The 26022-nt window shown below is 41.2% G+C and overlaps 1 protein-coding gene across 1 annotated transcript in view; it reads right to left on the bottom strand.

Annotated features, from left to right (window-relative positions):
- Positions 1-5421: 5421 nt before the first annotated feature.
- The window catches only part of LOC136885886 (serine/arginine repetitive matrix protein 2), a 282388-nt gene continuing 261787 nt past the window's right edge, over positions 5422-26022 (bottom strand). The window contains exon 3 of the mRNA XM_067158575.2: positions 5422-8153. Coding sequence (XP_067014676.1) covers positions 6652-8153 — 1502 coding nt within the window. The 3' untranslated portion in view covers positions 5422-6651. The remainder of the gene's footprint in view (positions 8154-26022) is intronic.

A 26022-nucleotide genomic window follows, 5' to 3' on the forward strand; every position in this document is an offset into this window, starting at 1 on the left:
TGCACACGTAGCTGAGGCCATGAGATTATTATTATTATTATTATTATTATTACCTCAATAAATTTAAGATTAAAATACATAGGACTTACAAAGGATAACGAAACAAACGGGACCACCGAAAGGCTCCGTACTTGATCCATTACTCTTCATTTTGTACATCAATCCCCTATTTTCAACAGTGTCAGATAAACGTTTTGGACCACCCCTTCAAATCAGTTAATTTACTGGTGGTCTTTTACTTCTTTCTATTTCACTTTTCTGTCAATCAGGCAATAATCTACATTACAATACATTGATCTTGGTAAAGAAGAAAAGGTCTAGCAAAAACAGCTCAAAAGTTATAATTTGTTTAAATTTTAAGAAATAACATAAAATTGCACATTTCTTCTTGAAATGAACTTAATAATTCAAAAGTGGGATAAAATAAAACATTTTTTTTGTTTTTCTAAGAGAATTTACAAAGGGTATTTCAATGCAGGTCATGGAAAATATTATCGAAAAGATATACATTTTTGGGGGGGGGGGGGGGTAATGTTCTTGAAATTAAGACTAAAAAGGAGCATTCTTGGAATTTTATTTTTAGTGCATTTGAAAATGTTGATAATCGGTGAAGCAGGTGTGTCAATTGACTTATGTAGAGTTTATAACATCAGAAGGTTGTCAACATATATATTGGAAGGCGAGGATTTTGAAAAGCACTAAAAAGAAACTTCCAATGTTGCCCCTTGTGTCCTAATTTAAAAAAAAATTAACCCCCCCCCCAAATATATATTTTTGTAATATTTTCCATTAAATGCATTTAAATCATGGTTTTATTTTAACCTGCTTTCTAACTATTAAGTTTATTTCAAGGAGAAATGTGCAATTTTATGTTACTTCTTAAAACTTAATAAAAATTAGTCGTTTAAGCTAGATATTTTTTCCTTGTACCAAAATCATTATATTGTAAAGTAGATTATTACCTGATTGACAGAAATGTCAAATTTATATAAGCATAAGACCGGAAACAAATAAACTGATTTAAAGGGGTGGTCCTAAACTTTTTTTCTAACAATGTATATAATTTGCATGTATTGTTTAGGAGTTATCGTCGGATTAATAAAAGTGCAGAAATGGTTTAAATTATCGCCTGGAGTTTACAGGAGCAAGCTGACAGGCAGGCGGCAGAAAAGGTCTTGGTAAAACATCGCACTGAGCTACGTACATACGTCAGGAGGGGAAATCAACTAATGTCATCCAATAAGAAAATCTGACGAGGTCTATCACTATAGATTTTCAAAAGTGCTCCAGTGACTAGTCGCGACGGGTCAGGTCTTCTGTTGTGAATGTTTACTTTTCTTTTTTTTCCTATTGTTGAATTCGAATAGAAGATACAGTTTGTTGCGATATCCTGTTTATCCATTTCTTTCCTGAAACTTTCTCTGGTTTGGAACACTTGCACGGAACCAGCTCCGTAGCGAACGACCTTGACAGATTCACAGATCGGGTTGTGACATTTGCTAGGAGTAACATGGGGGTAGTGTAGAGCCTCCGTGGCTCAGACGGCAGCACGTCGGCCTCTCACCGCTGGGTTCTGTGGTTCAAATTCCGGTCACTCCTTGTGAGGTTTTTGCTGGACAAAGCGGAGGCGGGCGACAGGTTTTTCTCCGGGTACTCCGGTTTTCCCTGTCATCTTTCATTACAGCAACACACTCCAATATCATTAATCATTGCCCCAGAAGAGTACGACAGGCCTCGGCAGCGGTACAGTTCCTATCCTCGGCGCAAGATTGGGGCTTCATTCATTCCATGACTGGAAAACAGGCTGTAGTTTTTTTTGTTTTTTTTTTAACATGGGACAGTGTAAATGTCCGATATTTAAATGCTGTGTTTAAAGGAGGGGAATAGTTTTAATCACTACAAATGGCAAGATTGTTATCTTGAATCACGGAGTCTAATGCAGAATCTTTAGAATTTACATTAATTATGTCGGATGAGCAAACGGTAACATTGAGTGAAATTTTATCTACTCTTCCCCTTCTATTTAGCAGTTCCATAGTCGAAAGCATTTTCCCCATTATTTCGAACCCCAATAACAGCAACCCTAACCCTTCCACCTTCACTCTCGTGCAAGAGTCGCTAAAAATTCCATCTCATGTATTCTAATGGCAAATTTCATTGTGGAACCCGAAAATCGCTCGTTTCACAACAGGCCACACCTCATAGTATTAGAGGACGGAAACAAAAGATTTAGTTAGTTTGATAACAAGCTACGGGAATCTATAATTAAAGATAAACGCAGGAAATATACAATAAGCGAACTTTGCTCAATACTCGCTATGTTGTCCTTCAATTGAGAAGGGAAAAAAAAAAAAATCACGGTACTACAGATGATTTCACAAGCGAAATGTCATTACGGAGTCATTAGATGTTCTAACGCGGCTTCTTACAGGCCCAGAGGCCATTCACTAAGACGAGGATACAAGAAACGGTGTACAGGAATGTGTAAACACTTTTGACATGCCGCATTTTTGTTATGTCTGGGATCAATGTTCTTGTGATGATTCCAAGATGTCATTGATCCGAAGGTTTTGTTTTTATTTTCAGGAAGTGATTTATCTGACATGTGTAGGAGGACTTTGTTTGTTGTTTAAGAGGATCTCCCTTTCTTGTAACGTTTTGTGAATTTTGATGGAATTTTCTGATCAAATTATTTTGTCAGAAAGTTCGCCAACGTCGACAGTGTGCTTCATTTAAATCCACATCACTTTTATTTGAATCGTTACAAGCCTCGTTCCATATGAGATTTGTACTGGACAAAGCGGAGGCGAGACAGGCTTTTCTCCGGGTACTCTGGTTTTCCCTGTCATCTTTCATTCCAACAACTGTCAGCGATTAATTTTTGCCCCAGGATTCGGAAGCCGGCACAGTTCCTATCCTGGGGGTTTCATTTATTGCATTCGTAGCCCGGTTGAAGCAGGTTATCGATTTTTCATTAAAAGCCTAGTGTAGTCTTCCTCTGCGTATCTTACCCTCCATGGCCGAGTCTATTCTCCTAAGTAACCTATCCTCCACTCACCTCACATGACCGTTTCCATCCAAGCCGGTTTATACTCGCAGCTTCTCCATAGAGTTCCTTCCTAACTTAGCCTTCATCTCGTTAAAAATATCCACCCGTTTGTAATATTGAGCTTCCCTAAATGTTACCGTGCGGTGCGCCTTTGATATATTTCTTGCCATGTACCGCGCCAATGACAGCTGCAGTGGACTAGGAGAAAATATTGACTTAAGCTGCACCAGTGAGAGCCCTGCAGTATTCAGGGAAAACCTGAGAATGCTGGATGACAGTTTCTGTCTGGTCATCTCCGCGTGGAGTGACGCGCTGATTTGCCATATCTTGCTGTATCGTTATTAGATATTCACAGGTTGGTTACTAAGGAACTCGCAACTCGGTTGATCAAACCATAAAAAAAATATGAAGTGAGCAGCAAACTGAAACAAACACTGCACTGAAGAAAAAACCTGACAACACCGCTTTCATGCCCACTCACTTCGAGGCAGCTCTTTGAGGTGCCGGTTGTTAACCTAAACCAGTAATCATTCTCGCTACTTACACGTCTGTTGGTTCCAATTTATGAATAAGATACCCTGAGTCCACCCCCCTCTTTCTCTCTCGTACACCTATATAGGCGGAAGGTAAATCATCTGAAAGCTCACTCACTCCCTTCTTACAGAATACGGTTTAGAGCAACTGCGAGTAGTTTTGCTAAATCTTAGAGATCCGGGGAGATTCAGATTAACACATCCTAAATACCTGAAATGATCCAACTGTTCCAGAACTGTATTCCCGATCTGACATTGAATTCTCTCACGTTCTTTTCCCTACTGACGTCACTTTAGTCTTGGAAATGCTAATTTTCACATCATACTCCTAGAACCTCTTCTCAAGTTGCAAGTTATTAGACTTCAGGCTTTCAGAACAGTCTACCATTTTTAAAAACAATGTTATATATGTACTTATAAGCACGTTGTAAACACGGCCGATTTCCTGAAATATATATATATATATATAACGAAAGACGTTCAATTATGGAATCTAAATAATATTTCTCAGGAGGAATTGAGTGTGTTCTTGAAGATACTGGATGTCATCTTACACACTAGAGATTAATCAAAGTAGTGCCAATATACACGAAACCATAATAAATTGTTATCAACGTATAAAACATTTTTTATGTTCTCGCTATTATAAGTTACAAAAATAAAGATTTGCGAATATTACATGATGTGGTCAGTAAATGGAATCGGTCACTTCAGAGAGGGCATTTCTTTGGAGTTCAATCAGTAATAACCGATTCATTCCTAAACCAGAGTTCGATAAGATACGAGCACTTCGTATACAGAAGTACGTTGCGCGCAAGATCTTCAAGCAAGCTTTTTAAATATCTCAGACCAGATATGGACGGGCGGACTGTAGGGAGGTGAAGTTGATAGGATGTCTACAACATGGTAGCTGGTGCCATACGATTACTATTATAACTAGATTCTGCTGGATTATCATCGGATCAATAATATAACAATTTTTTACTTAAGAAGTGATCCTTTAAAACAAAATGGAGCCTGCTAGTAGTTGCTATCTTGAATATGGCCAGCGGGTCTCCAGTTTTTCATGAAATTCGAACCGAACGGACGTAACTTCTAATATTTTAAAAAATCTACATATGCATTGGCGAGATTCGGGCTGCGAAACTCCTGATGAGAAGCCACGGTGATAATATCACTCGGATTCCACGCTCGCCTCTCTTTAAACTATTTCATCTTTCTCTATTTTAGCCTTTTGACGAATGTACACGCATGCACAGAAATGGTAGCCCGATATAAACAAGGCATGGCTCCCCACATCCTCGCTTGACACATTTCTGCAGGTAGACAACCCGCTACAAGACCGTTATGATTGAAATGGGCACAGTGGTGGATGTATAAATAATAACACACTGTGCCTTTAGCACTACCCCTTCGCTCCCTTCCCCTCCTTTTCGGTACTGGAGTGGCCTTCAACACTGCCCCCTTCACTCCCTCCCCTCGTTTTCGGTACTGGAGTGGCCTTCAACACTGCCCCCTTCACTCTCTCCCTTTTCAGTACTGGAGTGGGGCAGTGTTGGTTGTTTATGTCGGGACACCATTTCTGTGCATGTGTGCACACTGCTTCTTTGCAATGGGTTCTGTTAAAGTTATTGCTACTTTCATACTTGAAAATGTAAAATATTTAATTTTTTCTCTTGAATTGTTAAAATATTACGTTCATTTTGACGTGACAAACATCTTATTATCGATTAAAGAAATAATATACCCAGTCGTGTAATATTTCATGCAAATATTTCAATAGCTTTCGATTTACAGTAATTTGTGATAAAAACCATGTGTAAAAATGATAGCCATACTATGAAAAAGAACAACAAATATTATCGTCGGCGTGCCTGAAAAAACCGCTATTTGATAATGTTGTGACAGAGATACTGACACGCAGCTCACAGCGCTTTGAATATACTCGCACAGTATTGGACCTTAAGTGACAGAATCTTACCGGCCAAAGTTCTAAGCTGAAATATTTCACATAGCGGCTTTTGCAGGCGTAACGAGGATATGACAGACTGGGGACGTACCAAGTGGCATTCAAGGACAAATTTACAAACACATCCTTTGAAGTCGTGGAGAGTTTTTTCATTTAAACCACCCTATTAAAGACGAAAATATATTCTATAAAGTATAAACATTGAAAAGTGCCATTTCTTTTAATCTTAAGGGTAGTCATGACTGAAATTTTGAACTTCTACAATTTATCACTTATCAAGGCCAAATTTAAAACACAAGCACATATTAATAAACACAACCCGACACAAAATTTGCAGTTGATCAGTTAATTCGTTGCAAAGTTATTTACAAATATTTAAAATGTATATTTGTTGAATGGAAAGTGCTCCTTGCTGCACAGATTTTTTGGGCTATAATTTGGTGAAAATACTCATATATTTAAGAGCCCGGCTCCATGGCTAAATGGTTAGCGTGCTGGCCTTTGATCAGATGGGTTCCGGGTTCGATTCCCGGCAGGATCGTGAATTTTAACCATCATTGGTTAATTTCGTTGGCACGAGGGCTGGGTGTATGTGTCGTCATCATCATCATTTTCATCCTCATCACGACGGGAGCCGAACGCGTCGTCGGACACTCCCGGCACTAAAAGCCAGTATTATTGAAATGGTAGTCCGAAAGAATGTTGAAGCAAGTTTTGTCCGACAGCATGAGAGAAAAAAGCCTGGGATTGCTCTATACACACCGTGCCACTACCCGTTACATCCGGCATTTATAACTTTAAATATGGCGTTAGGGAGAAACTGATAGCGGGATTTCCAAGAGGAAGAATTTGGGATATTTTAAGGTTAAAATTGAAAATTCGATTTTTTTTTGGTAAAAAATCTCATTTCAGTCACGACACCCCTTAGGCTATATTGATAGGCACCCTAACAAACACTCCGAAGATCTATCATCAAAGTGCCAGTGGTTAAAGAAGATCTTACGCGCAGAATACTAGTTCATCTCAATAACTGAACTTAGAAATTGCTTCGGGATAAAGTCCAGTTGATTAAATTGATTTACCTTTCCCCTCTTTGCTGTTTAATAGGGGTGAATAGCCGCTATTCCTACCCTTCCAGAGGAGACGGAACTGTTGGTACGATGCAACATCTCGTGGTGGATTGGACCTTCCGCGTAGCTATGCCTATAACCCGCGCCGCTGGAACCACCGCCTCCTCCACGGTTCTGGGACTGCGAATTAGGAGGCACGTGGTGCGCCCTGGCGGATTCTCTGTCAAGCCCAGGGTAGCGTTCCCTCTCAGGCAGCTCTTGGTAGCCATGGTAGCCTACCTGCTCCACGGTATCATGGTACGACCGTCTCTTGAACTCCTTGGCCAGCTCGTTAGAGTTCCTTCGCCGCTCGTCCTCTAGGGCATCGAACATGGATCTGCGCTTCGGATACTGACGATGGTTGTCGGGACTGTCGTCTCTTTCATTAGTCATGGGAACACGATGTCTTGGTGCAGGTTGTGGGTGGCGAATCGGACTCCTGTATCGCTCCAGAGGTATTTCTTCTGAATATTGCGGAGCGCTCCGAGACGGTGGTGGGTACCTTGCGTGAACCTCTTCGATTGGAACACCTCTAGGTGCGGGGCGAGGATTTGGACTTAGATATCGATCTCTGGACGATGAAGACTGAGGTGTTGATGCGATTCGACGATCAGGACTTGATCCATACTCCTCATATCGTGGTCTACGGTCAGGACTGGGAGGGTACTGATGGTGTAAATTACGCTCGCCTCTGGGTGTGCCGCGATATACTTGATGTCGCCTTTGTGGTGGTAGATCCTCGGGAGGGTTGTTCAGATGGTCGTCTATTATTGGTGGGGGACGCCTTCCATTGCTGCCAACACTAACACCGCCGCCGCCAAGAGAGTCCCGACGTGCTAGATTATTCTTCCTTGCTCTCAGTCGTTCAGGATACTCAAAGACATCCTCGTTATCTTCATCTTCCACCGGTTCTTCGTCAAAATCATCTGCCGGTGGACTGTAATATCTATTTTGATGACGATCCTCTAAATCGTCTTCAGAATCTCGACTTCTGGACCAGCTTCCCGAACGATACCCCCTATTTGAATTAGTCACTGGTGGGGGTACCACAGCCGGTGATATTGGCGGTTCAATGTTGTTATTCAACTGTCTTCGCCGTTCCAGTTTTCCTTGTTCCTCCAGCCTTTCTTTTTCTAGTAAGAGGAACTTCTCCTTGGCATCTTTGAAGCGATCTCTGGGAGATAAAGGGCCATTACTATGGGCATGTGATGGGGAAGGAGATCTTTGCCTCTCCTCAGCTTGGCGACGGCGGCGGAAGGCAGCCAGGTCGCCGCCAATGGGGGATGAAGCAGTCGTATTATTGTCGTTATTATGGTGATTGTTATTTGGAGGAGGCACGCTATTGCTGCTGGGTGTGTTGTTGCTATGGACACGGCGTGCCCGGGGTAGGGAAAGGTCTGTGCCAGGACCGCGCCAACTGCCTCCGCCTACACTGCGGCCGGGCTGAACCAAGAACAAGGAGTCCTCGGATGGCTGTTCCGTCCAGTCCTCATCTGAAACAAAATGAAAAAACACTTCAGAACAAGGATCAGCATCTGTGACATTCATTTGTTGGGGAGAACACTGAATAAATATGATGCTATGATTACTGACTAGTAGACTGAGAATACTAGTGAATGACCAAGCGCGTATCTCACGGTCGGCCATCCACGGTACTCGTGACACTAACGGTAAGCAAACACTGAAGGTAAAAATTGGCACTTACAAAAAGTGGCACATGCCAAGTAGAAACACATTAGTTTAATAATCTATATATTAAAAATGTTTCCTAAAAACAGCTTAGTCCGTCCGTTCGACTGGACCGATTTGCTTCATTTTTGTTGTATTCTCTCCGTAATTATCTGCCGGCGAATCTTCAAGCATTAATAGGTCTCTAAGTTCAGTCAACTTTGGGTAATCATAAAATCAAGTCGTTAAAATAACGGTCACTCCAACAATTGCAGGCGAAGGCTTATCCTAGCCCGCAATACGTTCTGTACTTAGTGAGTTGCATACAGTTAAGTAGCCATATTTTTACGTAAAGATATCAGCCAAGCTAAACGATTACAAATGACGGCGACTATACGCAAAACTGCAATTTCATCGGGAGTGTCACTATTCAAGTCCAGGTTCAGCCACCATCGACACCAAATTTGGTGTTGTGTGTATTGTCAGTGATATCAGTGTGGAATACGTCACTTAATGTGTTGGTTGGTTTTTCAATAAATTATTTTTTTATTGTAACTTCTTGAATGCTTATGATGCAAATATTGCTTTCAATATATATCCAGAAGTCGTTAATAAGTATTGATTGTGATTAACAAATACAATTATTTTCTCTTCTTACGAACAAATTCCACTTTGTCTTTTGCTGTTTCTTTACGTAGCACCGATACACTCTTATGACAACGATGTGAATGGACAAGGCTAGTACTGGGAAGGAAGAGACGTTAGGCTTAATTCAAACCTGGCGTGAAATTGAGCAAACACGGAGAATCATCAGTGGTTTTCTGTGGTATCCCACGTTCACTACCAGACAAATGCCGGGATAGTTCCAATTATTCATAGGCCACAACCGATCCTTTCACCTCCTTACTCAGTTTTATTCACCATCCTTCATTTCATCTTTATTAGCTCCTCGACTGAGGTTGGCGTCGGGAAGGGCATTCGACCATAAACATGCCTTATAAATTAACTTAAGCTCATTCCCGACTCCGTATTAAACAAGGGGTAGACAACAACTAACTCTTGGACTTCGAGCTATGTGTAAACGGCCGCCAGTAACCGGGCAAGAATCTTGTGTCTTGTGTTGGCTGTGCAATCCGCTATGTAAAGAAATTCCATATAATACAGCACTATGTTAATATTTATTCTTTGAACTCTCTCACTCGACACGAAGCGTGACTAGCAGTCTTGTGTAGACAGGCGGCTTTGCTTGCGCTACACTTTAAAAGGAACGCAGTAGACCAAAGCCAGCCACATAGAAAGGTAATTGTGGATCGTACTCAAGGCTTTTCTTTTCATGGAGGTTGCTTTTGTTTCCAAAAACCAATTAGCACCTAGGAGGTTGATCACGCGTGTAGTTGTCTGGCGGAAAGGAGCTGAAGTGGCTTAATATTCAACCGTAATAGTAAGTGATTAGGCTTATACGGTTATATGATTCTCTCTTGTATAGTTGCAGCTATCAACATAGGTACCGTTTTAAAGAGTTTCCCTCTGTGGATCGGAGTGTTAGTCTATAAGTCCTGACATTGCTTCCACTTGTGCCAGGCTCTCCACATTCATCTAACCTATCCGACCTCCCTAGATCAACTCTTGTTCTTTGCCGACCCCTTCGGTATTAGTTTTACGAATCCTTGGGAGTCTCATTTTCACGCCCTTCGTGGCCCTTGTCTTTCTTTGGCCGATACCTTCATTTTTCGAAGTGTCGGATACGTTCCATTTTCCCCTCTGATCAGTGTTCAAGAGGATGGTTGCCCAGTTGTACTTCCTCTTAAAATAATAATCTCCACCATCAGCACCGTGGCAGCGGTAACAGGAAGAAATAACACCATTTTAATCCATTTTCATCTCCTTGTAACACCCATTTTGTTAATTTTTTATTTTTTTTACATGTTGATTTACGTCGCACCGACAAGATAGGTCGTATGGCGACGATAAGATAGGAAAGGCCTAGGAGTGGGAAGGGAGCGGCCGTGGTCTTAAGGTATAGCCCCGGCATTTGCCTGGTGTGAAAATAGGAAACCACGGAACACCATCTTCAGGACTGCCGACGGTGGGGTTCGAACCCACTATCTCCCGGATACAAGCTCTCAGCTGTGCAGCTCTAACCGCACGGCCAACTCGCCCGGTTTTTAAAAGAAAAAATGGAGAGTGCTGTCACTTATGCTTAATTTATTTTGATAAGGGAGCACTGACTCCAAGGTAATAGTTTCCTCGTCTCAGTTATACAAGTGTCGACTCGTTGGCTGAATGACCAGCGCACTGGCCTTCGGATCAGAGGGTCCCGGGTTCGATTCCCGGCCGAGTCGGGAATTTTAACCTTCATTGGGTAATTCCATTGGCCGGGGGGCTGGGTGTTTGTGCCGTCCCCAACATCCCTGCAACTCACACACCACACATAACACTATCCTCCACCACAATAACACGCAGTTACCTACACATGGCAGATGCCGCCCACCCTAATCGGAGGATCTGCCTAACAAGGCTGCACTCGGCTAGAAACAGCCACACGAAATTATTATTATAGTTATATAATTTAGTAAAGGTGTAGAGAATTTTTCAATTCGAGAATAAATCTGAGGAAGGATCAGCTGTAGAAACGGTGTGAAGTATATAATTTAATCTGGGAAAAGCTCATGCCCTTTCCTGCGAATTATTGTCAATTATCTCAACAACAACAACAAATGAAGCTACACTGTTGCTTTATCATCGTCCGCGTGTCTTTTCTTACATGATACTTTTTTCGAAATTTGGAAACCGCCACTAGAGCTGAGAGCGGGGAGTACGCGAAAATGTTAAAATGTTGAAGTGGGAATTACATGTTTCTAAGATATTTCATCACTTAATATATGTCTTTTTACTTCAACTAAAGTAATTTCTGACATTTTTACTTATCTGTTGTTGACATTAGGTAAACACAGGCCTAGTATGAAGTAACAAGGGTTATTTGTCCTAGGTTATGGTTAAATACACCAAATTTGGAATAGGTCTACGATGGGCAACGGGAAGCTATGCATGCTCAGTGTTCACAAGATCAGAGTGCAATAGAGCACTGCATTCATCAATTCGAACTGCAACGAAGAAGGTTAAAGTTTTTGTTCTAACGTTCATTTCTTTTTAAATGGACTAGCTTTTCCAGGGTTTTATTTGCATGTTCATCAACTTTTATGCATTGAATTTATTTTCTGTTGAATAAATTATTTTAAACTAATCATAATCATCATCGTCTAAAGCCGTCCGCCTCCGTTGCGTAACGGTTAGTGTTATTAGCTGCCGTCCTCGAGGGCCCGGGTTCGATTCCCAGTACTGCCAGAAATTTAAGAATGGCAGGAGGGCTGGTATGTGGTTGAAATGGCACACGCAGCTCACAGCTCACCTCCAATAGGGTTGTGCCTGAAAAGAGCTGCACCACCTCGGGACGAGGACACAAGGCCTTGTCGCTGAAACCATGTCTGACGGTCCAGTGCCATCCTCTTCATATCGGCGTACGAATCATAAGCTACCCTAGTTCATCGACGGTGCTCTTAACATACAATTTTCTTCGTCTTCCCCATAACTATCTTGATACATTCGTCAGAAGAAGAAAAACAAATTTTATATGGACACGAGTCCGGAAACTCTTTATTTCCATGTTAGAAGTAATTTTCTGCAGCTCTACACAGTACACTAATCATGGCAAAAACACAGAAACAGAACGTATCACGAAAGTCATTCTACCGAGCGAGTTGGCCGTGTGGTTAGCAGCGCACAGCTATGAGCTGGCATTCGGGAGATAGAGGTTCGAACCCCCACTATCGGTAACCCTGAAGATAGCTTTCCGTGTTTTCCCATTTCCACACCAGGCAAATACTGGGGCGGTACCTTAATTAAGGCAACGGCCGCTTCCTTCCCATTCTTATCCAATCATCGCCATAAGACCTATCTGTGTCGGTGCGAAGGCCAATTGAAAAAAAAAAAACATCGCACCGACACAGATAGGTCTTATGGCGATGATGGGATAGGAATGAGAAGAAAGCGGCCATGGCCTTAATTAAGGTACAGTCCGAGCATTTTTCTGGTGTGAAAATAGGAAACCACAGAACACCATCTTCAGGACTGCCGACAGTGGGGTTCGAACCCACTATTTGCCGAATACTGTCGGTGAGATGTAAAACCAATTGTAAAAAAAAAAAAAAAAAAAAAAAAAAAAAAAAAAAAAAAAAAAAAAAAGAAAGAAAGAAAGAAACTCATCCTTTCATGAAATGTTGAAAATGTCTGTCCAGACTGGTCGACATTTCGTATGGATTTACTCCATTTTTACGGCCAGATGCCCTTTCTGACGCTAACCCTATGTGAAAGAATGTATTCATTATTGCGTGTTTCTGCGGTGGTTTGTAGTGTGATGTGATGTATCTAAATGGAGATGTGTATTACGACAAACACCCAGCCCCCCGAGCTAGGAGAATTAATCCGACCTATCCAGGAATCGAACCTGGGGTCCTTCGAGCCGAAGGTCACTACGCTAAAGAAGCAGGAATATAAATCTTAAATTTTATACAACAGCCCCAGGTTTAAGAACTGACAAATACACCTGAATTCGTTACTTGAAAGTCCAACAGACAGGCATAGGTGTGCAGCATTCCTGAAGCCTGTTGTCAGCATATGAAACCCCCCCAGGTGTGATAGTGAAACAAAAAAGAAGTGCTTAGTCCTCCGACCTTGATAGCATGATATCTCTGACATGCTATGAACTTATTATACTAGCCAGAAACAAATGACCTAATTGGACCGGTTTTAAACCGTAATATCTCCGCTAGAGCGTGCTGACTTGCTAGCATCCTCACAACACGAAGGCACATGTAGCGTGCCGTCATGGTAACAATAACAAAGGCCAGTCGCCGCAAGTTCCATGTTTACTTACACGAGTGCTCTGTCGTGCCTCAAAACGGGTGTAATTACGTAAACAAAACTGAAATACCTCCCTCGAGTATTGCCTTTTTAGTGTTGCGGTGAATTTTACACACGTAATAGGGATATGACCCAAGGGAAATGGCCATAGAGTTTAATACCCCAAGCTGTTAAAAGAAAAGGAGGGGAAACATAACGACATTAAAATAACACTTACGTGAGACTGTGGTTTCTTAACAACACGTGAAACCACAAGAGATGATCACAGAATACAATGCACAGTGCTATGGAAACCAACATAGCATGAAATAATCAGTGATTGAGATTTTTTTTTTAGAAAGAAGTCCGTGACAGCATATTATTTACAGCAGAGAAAAAATTTTCTATCAAAATTGCCATTGGATTTGGTTGTATGTCCACTTATTTGTTTATTTATTAAGAGTTCGTGGCATTAGAAGGCTCTGAACCCAGGGTAACTGTTTTTTGTTGTTGCTTTAATTCTGTCTAGTGGTTCAGTGATACAAACTCATTCCGATAAGAATAAGCTACGGAAGTTGGGGTAAAGTGATCTAAGCGCCAAAGGCAGCCCTGAAAATGGTTTTCCATTTTCACACCAGGCTGTACCTTAATTAAGGCCACGGCCGCTTCCTTCCGATTCCTAGGCCTTTCCTGTCCCATTGTCGCCATAAGACCTATCTGTACCGAGCTCGATAGCTGCAGTCGCTTAAGTGCGGCCAGTATCCAGTAATCGGGAGATAGTGGGTTCGAGCCCCACTGTCGGCAGCCCTGAAGATGGTTTTCCGTGGTTTCCCATTTTCACACCAGGCAAATGCCGAGGCTGTACCTTAATTAAGGCCACGGCCGCTTCCTTCCAATTCATAGGCCTTTCCTATCCCATCGTCGCCATAAGACATATCTGTGTCGGTGCGACGTAAAGCAAATAGCAAAAGAAAAAAAAATGTTTTCAGAGAAAATGAGAATGAACTCTCTGCCTGTAAATTTACGAAATCATTTTTATTGATAAACTGTTTACATCCTTGAAAATAATCGAGATTGACAAACAAAAGAGAAAATTTGCTAGAAGCAAATGGATTTAATTTTTCCTGAACACACTAGTTTAGAAAGAATCAAGTCCTTGTGGTCTCCGAAAGAAATATTTAAGTCCAAGTCGTTGTATAACCAAATTATGTATAATAATAATGTCCGCCTCTGTGATGCAGTGGTTAGCATGATTACCTGTCATCCCCGGAGGCACGGGTTCGTATCCCGGCTCTGCCACGAACATTGAAAAGTGGTACAAGCGCTGGAACGGGGTCCACTCATTCTCGGGAGGTCAATTGAGTACAGGGGGGTTCGATTCCCACCTCAGCCATCCTCGAAGTGTCTTTTCCGTGGTTTCCCACTTCTCCTCCAGGCAAATGTCAGGATGGTACCTAACTTAATGCCACGGACGCTTCCTTCCCTCTTCCTTGTCCATCCCTTCCACTATTTCCATCCCTCTACAAGGCCGCTGTTCAGCATAGCAGGTGAAGCCGCCTTGGCGATGTACTGGTCCTCCTCCCCAGTTTTGTCCCCCCCCGACCGAAAGTTTCACGCTCCAGGACACTGCCCTTGAGGCGGTAGAGGTGGGATCCCTCGCTGAGTCCGAAGGAAAAATCAACGCTGGAGGGTAAACGGATTATGAAAGAATGAAAGAAATAATAATAATAATAATAATAATAATATTGTACACGGTTTTATAGTACAGCGGTGATAAATAGCGAACAGTAATTAGTAAAACCCTCCAGAAAATCACCATTATAAATCTCCGGCTCCATAGCTAAATGGTTAGCGTGCTGGCCTTTTGTTACAGGGGTCCCGGATTCGATTCCCGGTAGGGCCGGGAATTTGAACCATAATTGGTTAATTCCCCTGGCAAGGGGACTGTGCGTATGTGTCGTTTTCATCATCATTTCATCCTCATCACGAGGCGCAGGTCGCCTGCGGGTGTCAAATCAAAAGACCTGCACCAGGCCTCTTCAGAGGGCACACGCCATTTCATTTCATTTACTATTATAAATTAACAATTAAGCATTTCTAAATTGGGAAGCATCCAACACATCTGCGAATTGCGACAATGGTGGTGCGTGGCACATTGAGGTGCAAGTTGCAAGGTGGTTGTGATCATAATACCAGCGCCGTATGTTGTTGCTGTTTAAAAATAGAAGGAAAGATAATCTGTGCGTAGGTCATTGGGCACAACACTGGCGTTGGCATGTTGTTCACTTCGAAGGAAAAAGCTGGACTTTACATCTCCCTGTGGGTGGGGCTGGTAGAATAAGAGAGGCGATTTAAAGGAGCCTCAGGAGCTTTCGACTTGCCAGTGAGGGTCGGCGACCACGCGGTCTTTAGCCGAGCCCTGGCATTGCTTCCACTTATTCATTTCAGGCTCCTGACTTTCATCTGTTCTATCCTACCTCTCTTGGTCAATTCTTGATCTTTTCCAACTCCGACGGTATTGGGCTTGCGCATCCTAGGAGTCGTATTTTCATGCTGATACCTCCATTTTTGCAACTGTCGGACCTCTTCAAATTGTTTCATCTGATTAGTGTTGGTAGAGGATGGTTACCCAGTTGTACTTACTCTTAAGACAGTTATCATCACCAGCTGGATTTGACACATTTTGGCTTTTGGATTACTCTGCCCCGGCGCTCTTCATAATGAAGTAATGGAGTTTTATACTACTTCTTGTGGCTGTTTAGCAGAATATTATGCCCATTGCGCAAAACTGTACACTTTGTTTGTTCTAAAGGAGAGTCTTCGGTTCATCTTTAAAGATGCCTTATGTAGCACGTTAACATAATATTACATAGTTATCCTGCGACTGTATGGTCACGTTATCTGTAAGGCATGATACACAGTCTTTTCTTCTCAAACTAAAAATTATATGTTGCATTTACCAATTTGTATATTTTAAATACTGTTAGGCTAAATAATAACTGTCGATTAAAATAAAATGTTAGGGCCTACTGTTGTAATAATTTGATAATTATAAATATACTGTGAATTGTGTAATATCATCAACACGATAAAGTTAGGGATTAACCCTTGGTAGCTGATAATTGGGTTAAGTGAAAGTTCGTCTAAAAGTCAGTGAGTAAAATGGATAATAAAATATTTACAATAGATGTTTGAATCTTACCATATTTTATGCACGATATTCTCATGAATCGGTTAGATGTTATTGTCATTGAACTTTGAAGATTGTAGGCTCGATTCCGATCGGTGACATTTAAGGGTGCTAAAATGTGACGTCTCCACGTCGCTGGCGTCTGTCCCCTAACGTAACTACTTAAGGGCAAATTTCTGGTATTGCGACGACATTTGAGACCGTTAAAAGTTAGAACGGACGTTCATCTATTATTATTATTATTATTATTATTATTATTATTATTATTATTATTATTATTATTATGGGAACAGGATAGGGAATGATGTACCTTTCTTAATATAGAAATATAAACAAAAATACGGTTACTTAGCTTATGGATTCAGTATAAATCTAGGCATTTCAATCACTACCAGATACAAGGCCAGGTCACGACAGGATGTGTTGTAATAGGTGATTCATGTGCTGCATCTGCTGTAATAGCTCTACAAGGCAATATCGCATTCACGAGTAGAGGTAATTGCACCCAATAACTTACTAGCAATGCTACGAGTAGAGGTAATTGCACCCAATAACTTACCAGCAATGCTGAAGTCATCACGAACATTGCTAACTTGTATATTTATCGAAGACTTACAGACTACAGAAATATGTATTTAGGTAAATGTTCGTCGTTCGTTGTCATTTTTCAATTTTCGTCATTACTTTGCCGTTTTTTTTAGCATTCATTTTATTAATGACCTATTTTAAGTAGTTTTCTGTATTCTGTATCAATGTCATCGGCATCCGCAGGAATTTTCCCTGTGGGCGATGAGCATGTGACTGAATACTACCTTAATATCTTAAATAATAATAATAATAATAATAATAATAATAATCGTATGGCCTCAGCTACCGTGTGCAGACATTTCAAGTTGACGCCATCTGGCTGTCTGCTCGTCAATTTCGACGTTCCGTTTTACTCTAGGCCCACTAGATGGCAGACAGAGTAAACTGAAACTCTCTTGGGTGTCTATGGCTGAGATTTAATTAATTTTGTCGGGTAAACACCAAATGTGTCACCAGAGATCTTTTACATGCCGACATCGTACGACATGGAGTGTCGAATGGATTTTTTTCCGCCCTTCAAAAATCCGACTACCTCTACCGGGTTTGAACCCGCTATCTTGGGATCCGGAGGCCGACACTCTACCACTGTTCCACAGAGGCAGCTACCTTAATATCTTAATGACTAAACAAATCTAAATTTGAAGACACCACGAATTTCGTAACCACCGAGCGAGATGGCCGTGTGATTAGGGTCGCGCAGCTGTGAGCTTGCATTCGGGATGTAGTGGATTCGAATCCCACTATCGGCAGCCCTGAAGATGTTTTTCCTTGGTTTTCTATTTTCACACCAGAAAAATGCTGGATCTGTACCTCAAGGCTGTGGCTGCTTCCTTCCCACTCCTACCCCTTTCCTATCCGATCGTCGCCGCGACGGTGCGACGTCAGGCGAATTTTAAACAAATAGAATATATAACACGAAACTGGATAAGCTTTTCTCTTTTTGTCTGGAGTAATCAAGGGACTTAATTAGGAGTATTTTAATTAGAGGCCCGTCCCGTAGTTTTTACTCAATTTTACCGGTAACTGAAATATGTGTTTAAATAGCCGCAGTTCAAATCCTATACATCTGGAATTTTTATTTGAAGTTTTGAAAAAAATGTGATCGGTCATGAATGCTCCCAGAAGGTAGTTGGCAATGGACAATTGGGGGGGGGGGGTTTCTATTCATGATTTCACTGTTAGAAGTCACGGCCTAGAGAAACGGATACATTTTAGAAGTTCATTTTCCATTACGAAAAGTAACAAGTTATTTCGATACCCGTTATAAATTATAACAGTTACAATTGTATAACCGTGACAAAATAACCGCTATGCTAGTTTGCAGCCATCCCTAATTTACTGTTACTTTGCAAGCAACGCTAGCTACAGTATGTGAAAACTTAGGCCTCGGGTCACATTAGTGGTTCATATGGTCTCTTGTTATAAAAATGTCTATATTAAGGAAAGTTTCCAGGAGTGGGGCTGGGGAGGAACGGCCCTACCCTACCCTACTCCCCCTTCCGGACGCCCATGATCAGTTCGTGCATTTACGTTGAGTAATCAACATGTCTGAATATGTATGAACAAGTTTCAGTTTTTAGTTCTGAGATTTTCAATGTACAAGAATGCGTTGGCAGGCACTCGGCGTTCTTTACATACGGTATAAATATTGAAATCTACAAAATGAATACAAATATTATCTTGGATATATTATTGCCCGGTAACACGTTGCATTGGCTAATAGCGAACTTCGTCCTTTTCGACATAAATAAGTCTTAATGACTGAGTGTCATCTGAAATTAGCGAAACAAGACGTGTAACGCGATGTTACCTAGCAACCGTTGATGGATGGCCATGACTGAGAGACATATTTATTATCATTTGACGCCATCAAATATTTTCCATTTAGGGGTTGCGTCGTGCAAACGTATGTTCAGTGATTTTACCTGTAAGAAGAACTACATATCGAAAAAGTCCGTAAATACTGAAAAAAGCCACAGCCTGTTTCCAGTCTTTCGACTGGGTCAGGAATGGAATGAATGATGTCCCATCTAGCGGCGAGGATAGGAGTTGTGCCGGCTTCCGAAGCTTGTCGCACTCCTCTGAGGCAATGATTAATGACTGGCAGATGACATGAAATGATATTAGAGTGTGTTGCTGGAAGGAATGATGACAGGGGAAACCGGAGTACCCGGAGAAAAACCTGTCCCGCCTCCGCTTTGTCATCCACCGGTATTTGAACCGGGGAAGCCAGGGTTGAGAGGCCGGCGCGCTGCCGCCTGAGCAACGGAGGCGACGCAAATAATATTGCGTCAAATATTTTTGTTGGCTACGTTTATATTTCCTTATATATTTCCTTATATATATATATTTCCTTATATATTTCCTTATATTTATATTTACTTTGTACCTCAATGTGTTTTTAACTCACTAATCATGATCACTGTCACTTCACATCAATACGATTTTTAATTTGTCTGTATATTATGTAATCATTGTTTTACTACTGAAGATGGCCTTGAGATTAGGCTGAAACATGTATAGACTTTGCTTCATCTAACAGATGACTTGACTTATATTGATAGGAGGATTTTATAAATATTTTCTTTTGTAAAGTGATAACCGTCAATACGGAATGAGATTCATAACTTGCAATTGTTTAGGCTATTTCTGGAAGTTATTAGGTACTCGAAACCCGGGTCCTGGAGATGAATATATTCCATTTCATTGCACAAGGGAGTCTGTTAGTAAACGTAACCCGATGCGGCTAACAATAATCGGGATGTTTTCTCTATGCATACTTGGTAGGGGGTTAGACTTCTTGGAATATATTTCTCAGATGCACCTTTGCGTTTATTATACCGTTCTACCTCACTATTCAATGGCTAAATGGTTAACGTGCTGGCCTTTGGCCACAGGGGTCCCGGGTTCGATTCTCGGCAGGTGCGGGGGCTGCGTGTATGCATCGTCATCATCATTTCATCCTCATGACGACGTGCAGGTCGCCTATGGGAGTCAAATCTAAAAAGACCTGCACCTGGCAAGCCGAACCTGTCCTCTGACACTCCCGGCACTAAAAGCCATGCACCATTTCATTTAACCTCACTATTTAACGGGGCAGAGTAAAAAATCGAAGAAGGAGAAGAGGAAGAAAAAAAGAACAACACAACACATTTAGGACAGCTGCCAAAAGTTGCGCGGGGCGAACAACTAGACAGGTTCCAAGCAGTGTTACACAAGAAAACTGCTCGCTTTGCTCCAAGCAGCCCATTTGTTTTTTTGTTTCTTTGTCGGTCTTATTTGATTGTAGATTACAAGCGTGGACAGGTTTCTTTTACCCCTCTCTTAACCGAACAGAGAGCATTTGGTTTTGTGTCAGTTCATTTGCCAATACAGCAAAATATTTTGTTCCATTTTTCGTGGGATTTAAAGAGCAGTTGCCTAAGCTCCTCCTTAGCGTTCCATGGTGTACGATGTTGGGATGTACTGTAGGTGGCACATCTGATGTTTAACCGACAAAATTAAAACGGAGCAACAGGCCGCCCAGGTTCTCTACCACGTGGTAGACTGAAAACCGAACTTCAAAACTGATACGCAGCTGGCCTAAAGGCGTCACATCAACCAAAGGTGAAGTCATAACCGCTCTTGAAAAATTAACTCGATTGTAAGGAGGAAGCTGCACTTCGATCAAACATTTCCATGTAGGGCGTAAATAATACTTTTTTGGTAAATGCTTTTTTTCTCATTTTTAGTAAATGGCCTTGTTTCTCACTGCCTTCAGTGAAAAATTTCTTTGAACTTCCTTCTGGTGAACGCGGCGTATAAGTGTATATTGTAAAATACCATTTTTGAAGAAATACCCACGTTTTTAAAAGATTTTCTTTCTGCTTTGTCATAATAATAATAATAATAATATTACTATTACTATAGAGGAGTAAGAAATTGTGCCCAATTTCCTCAGTCGGGCTGAGTGGCTCAGACGGTTGAGGCGCTGGCCTTCTGACTCCAACTTGGCAGGTTCGATCCTGGGTCAGTCCGGTGGTATTTGAAGGTGGTCATATACGTCAGCCTCGTGTCGGTAGATTTACTGCACGTAAATGAACTCCTGTGGGACTAAATTCCGGCACCTCAGCGTCTCCAAAAACCGTTAAAGTAGTTAGTAGGACGTAAAGCAAATAACACTATTATCAATTTCCTAGGTGAAAACGCATCGAATGTACTATTTGTCAGTTTGTTTTCATCGACCGAAAGCTGTTCTTTGTCCAAAAATGGCTGCCAAATCGTCAAGAAGCTCCTAGTATATAAATTTCCATTCCCAAACTTTCCACAAGTGAAGGAGGCCATGACTGAGGATGATTATGTGTGTGTACAAATACAAATATGTGATCCATAAGTAGGAAATGGGGCTGGGCAAGTCGTACCGTGGGCGATTGGCGAACTGCGTAAACATGGAGGAGAAAGCTCGGCATGGCCTCCTGAGTCAGACACGGTTCGCGACCGCAAACAAGCGAGTTGGCGAATAACGGGTACAAAGGACACTCCTATACAACGGCAGAGCGTCTGTACATGGTGAAATTATTATTCTATAAACGGGAAGAGGCGTGCATTTTCAACACAAATGTTCATCTCCAACAACTACAGCACATACACGTCCAAAGAATTAGAACAATACTTGCATTGGATAGGAAGCAATAATAAAATAATAATAATAATTTATTTTTTCAGTGATAACGGACTGGACGCACTCTTTGTCAGTTCACACGTTGAATCCATCAATTATTATTATTATTATTATTATTATTATTATTATTATTACGGGGTCGGGATGAGACGAGATTATTTTTTTTTTGCTAGCGGCTTTACGTCGCACCGACACAGATAGGTCTTATGGCGACGATGGGATAGGAAAGGCCTAGGAATTGGGAGGAAGCGGCCGTGGCCTTAATTAAGGTACAGCCCCGGCATTTGCCTGGAGTGAAAATGGGAAAGCACGGAAAACCATTTTCAGGGCTGCCGACAGTGGGGCTCGAACCCACTATCTCCCGATTACTGGATACTGGCCGCACTTAAGCGACTGCAGCTATCGAGCTCGGTAAGATGATATTTATGACATGTTTTACGTCCGGATGCCCTTCCTAACGCCAACCTCATTTGAGGAGCTAATGAAGATAAAATGAATGACGGCGAATGAAAATGAGTAAGGAGGTAAAAAGGAATCGACTGTGGCCTATGAATAGGAACTGTCCTGGAATTTACCTCGGAAGTGAAAATGGTAAACCACAGAAAACTGTTGTCAGGACAGCCAACGGTAGGTTTCGAACCACTCTCCTCTCGAATGCAGAGCTTGGCTCCACAGCCGTAGCGAATAATAATAATAATAATAATAATAATAATAATAATAATAATAATAATAATAATAATGCCGGGCTGAGTGGCTCAGACGGTTAAGGCGCTGGCCTTCTGGCCCCAACTTGGCAGGTTCGATCCTGGCTCAGTCCGGTGGTATTTGAAGGTGCTCAAATACGTCAGCCTCGTGTCGGTACATTTACTGGCACGTAAAAGAACTCCTGCGGGACTAAATTCCGGCACCTCGGCGTCTCCGAAAACCGTAAAAGAGTAGTTAGTGGGACGTAAAACATTATTATTATTATTATTATTATTATTATTATTATTATTATTATTATTATTACGACCACTAAATCCGAAATTCACAAGAGCTCTTCAGTTAATGGAGCAATGACTACGGTATAGGTGCACCAGTATTTATCCAAATCACTAGTTTGCGTGCCAAAAGGCTCCATTAAATTCCAAACCTCTCCTCAGAGTTCATATGGAGTGAGGGCATATGACTGTCGATTGTGATTCGTCCGTCGGATGTAGACGTAAAGCCTTGAGCAGACCCCCTTTGTGCTATTCGTCAGGAGTAGGCTATGTGCCGGCGCCGGGATTCACCCTCTTCCTTCCTAGTAGCATGTATCAAGTCATTCCTTTCATCTCATTATCTGCTCTGATGACGTTGACGTCAGGAAGGGCACCCTGTCGTAAAAACTCACTACGAAGATTTATCTCACTTCAAACCCGACCCTGTAGAGAAAAGGGATAAGGGTTGGACATACATACAAATAAATATGATCTTCGTCTGCCTGGGACAGCAGATAGACACAAGGATCCAGAATACTAAACTGTGTACTACAAACTTTGTAATACAGTATAAAACTGCTTCATCAGTCTCTTCTCAAATTAAGTGATGCTTTTTTTAAAAAAAAAAATTTTACTATCTGCTTTACGTAGCGCCGACACAGATATGTCTTGTGGCGACTATAGGATAGGAAAAGGCTAGGAGTGAGAAGGAAGCGTTTCCGTGACCTTAAGGTACAGTCCCAGAACTCGTCCGGTGTCAAAATGCGATACTATTCATTTCAGCACGGACTTGATGAGAATATATACACAATAACCTCATTTATCCGGCTCTCGTTAATCCGGATCTCCAGTTTATCCGGATCGAAAATTATAATAATAATAATAATAATAATAATAATAATAATTTATTTTTACTTGTACAGCATTTCTTTTACGGGGTCGACTCTTCTTGAATGTCTTTTCCGCGAGGGATAGTTAACGACAGGAATTGGAAGTACGTAATTCGGCCACGGTCTATCAATGGTACCGACCCGGCGTTCGCCTGGAATTGAGAATGGGAAACAGTGGAAAACCATTCCCAGGACGGCCGAGGTGGGATTCGAATCCACGCTCTTCGGAATGAAACGCACTATTAATTCATTGATGGTGAATGCGAAAATGAAGCCAGCGCTCCATCTGAAGAAACAATGACTCGTGGAGAGGCAACAGTGCAGCTCGACAAACTGAAAGCCTATTTAGAATCCTCGAGTGAAACCACACCGGCAGAACTGTTGTTAGTAAAACGTTTCCGTGATCGTGCTGCGAGCAAACGCTACACAAATGTAAAACAGAAAGAAAAAAAAAACTCGCACATTATTTCAGTGCATAAAACAGTGATAAATGTAAGAAAAAGTGTTCTGATATTTTTGTGTACAATTGAAGAAAGGAATTACCGTACAACTTGTGTTAATAGGTTATATATCATGTACTGTATTTGCTTTTTAGTGTTTTCCGGATTATTCGGATTTTCGATAATCGGGATCAGTTTCGGTCCCACTTAATCCGAATAAACGAGGTTCTTGTGTGTTAATAGAAGCTCCTTACGTAGTTTTCACTTAATTCTACTTGTACCTGAAATATTGGTTTAACTAGCTCCAGTTTAAATTCTATACGCAAGAGTTTTTATTTGAAAAAAAAAAGTGACCGGTTATGATTGAGAAAGAGGTTTAACTCTGCCCCTAGAAGGTAGTTGGTAATGAACAGTGAGATAGGGAAAGAACTATTCGTAATTTCACTGTTCCAAACCACGACGTGGGAAGGCAGTTACATTTTTAGGCATTTATTTTCTATTATAAAAGGTAAAGATAACATGTTATTTCTTATATCTGTTACAAATAATAGTTACAATTATTGTAACCGTGACAAAAAATCCACGGTTCTAGTCCTTCAGGCAAGCAACTCAATGTTGAAAACATCCTAAGGATATGAGCTACGAATTTTAGGTAAATAAAGTATGAGAATAAAGTTATTCGGTCGATGAGATCTACCACTACGAGCGCTAATGTGAGTCAATGCAGAGTTTCACTGAAGCCCTTATAACTACATTCGCTGTGGACATTTTTCAAAAAATCAAGAAATGCCTGAGGGTATTGAATCAAGGAACACATTACAGAAAGAATTATGTAAATAACTTTGTTATTCAAATCGATTTTGGGTTGTATTTCCGGAAGTGATTTTCGAAATCTGTTTTTTGTAGTTTGATAGAGGCATCCAAGACTCACAATTTCAAACCTTTCAGGGCCCTTTAGCCCTTCAACTTTCGGCACAGTTGAGGAAATTGCTTAATTTTACGTTTTTTTTTTTTTTTTAGTATGGGGACCCCTATTTTGTCTGCTACGTTATTTTCCATCCATCCATGCTGTGTAACAACAAGAAGCGATGATCATCCCATCAGGTTTCGTGGCAACCCATCGGGCCCAGCCCAAACAGTTCTCTTGTCAGTCGACGCACGTTACAATGGGCAGCGAGATAAATTATTGTTCTTTGTCCCAAGTTGTGTGCTGTGAAGTTGTACCCGCTGTCAGCCAAGATCATTTTTAAACTGTGAAAACAAACTTTCTATTTCACATGGGGCAGTGGACAGAATAGGAAGAGGAACCAGTTATGCTGGGCTGAGTTAACAGCTCATTCCTCACAGAAAAGCAAAGAGCGATGGAGAAAATACCCCTCTAGAAGAAAACTCTTCTGTCTGATGACGAAAGTGGGCAAGAGTGAAGGGAGAGAAAGGACGCTAAATGAGGAGCGTCTGTTCTAAAGGCGCTATGTCAGCTTCCAAAAAATAAACCAATATTTCGTTCACATGCATTACAGAACAGTAGTTGAATGTTATAGCTTGCCATGGGCAATCCAGACCAGGAAGGTGTAATTCCTTAACAGTTGTACCAAACCAGATGATGGGTACGTTCCATGTGCCTTTTATCTTAGGTTTCTTGCGCTTTTCCCACAACATTCTTAAGGTGGAAATAGCACCTTTCGAACACACACTCCTCAAATACACATTTAAAACAATGACTTTCCGTATCCGTAAATGACGGGTTATCATGTTGTTAAAAATATGAATTCAAGTAGACAACAATAATAATAATAATAATAATAATAATAATAATAATAATAATAATAATAATAATAATAATCAGAATCAGGCATTACACTACTGTAGTGAGACCGTCAGTACTATAACCCTCAGAATGCCTAAACATGGTAAGAAAAGAGCAACTTAGAAAACTGGAGCTGAAGGAAAGGAAGATCCTGAGAAAAATCATGGTCCCTATTAAAGAAGAAGGCAAGTACAGAATCAGGCACAACAACGAACTGTACCAACAATTGGAGAGCATTACAACATCTATGAGGAAGAGAAG

The sequence above is a fragment of the Anabrus simplex genome, chromosome X (genome assembly GCF_040414725.1).
Source record: "Anabrus simplex isolate iqAnaSimp1 chromosome X, ASM4041472v1, whole genome shotgun sequence".
In the NCBI taxonomy this organism is placed as follows: Eukaryota; Metazoa; Arthropoda; class Insecta; order Orthoptera; family Tettigoniidae; genus Anabrus; species Anabrus simplex.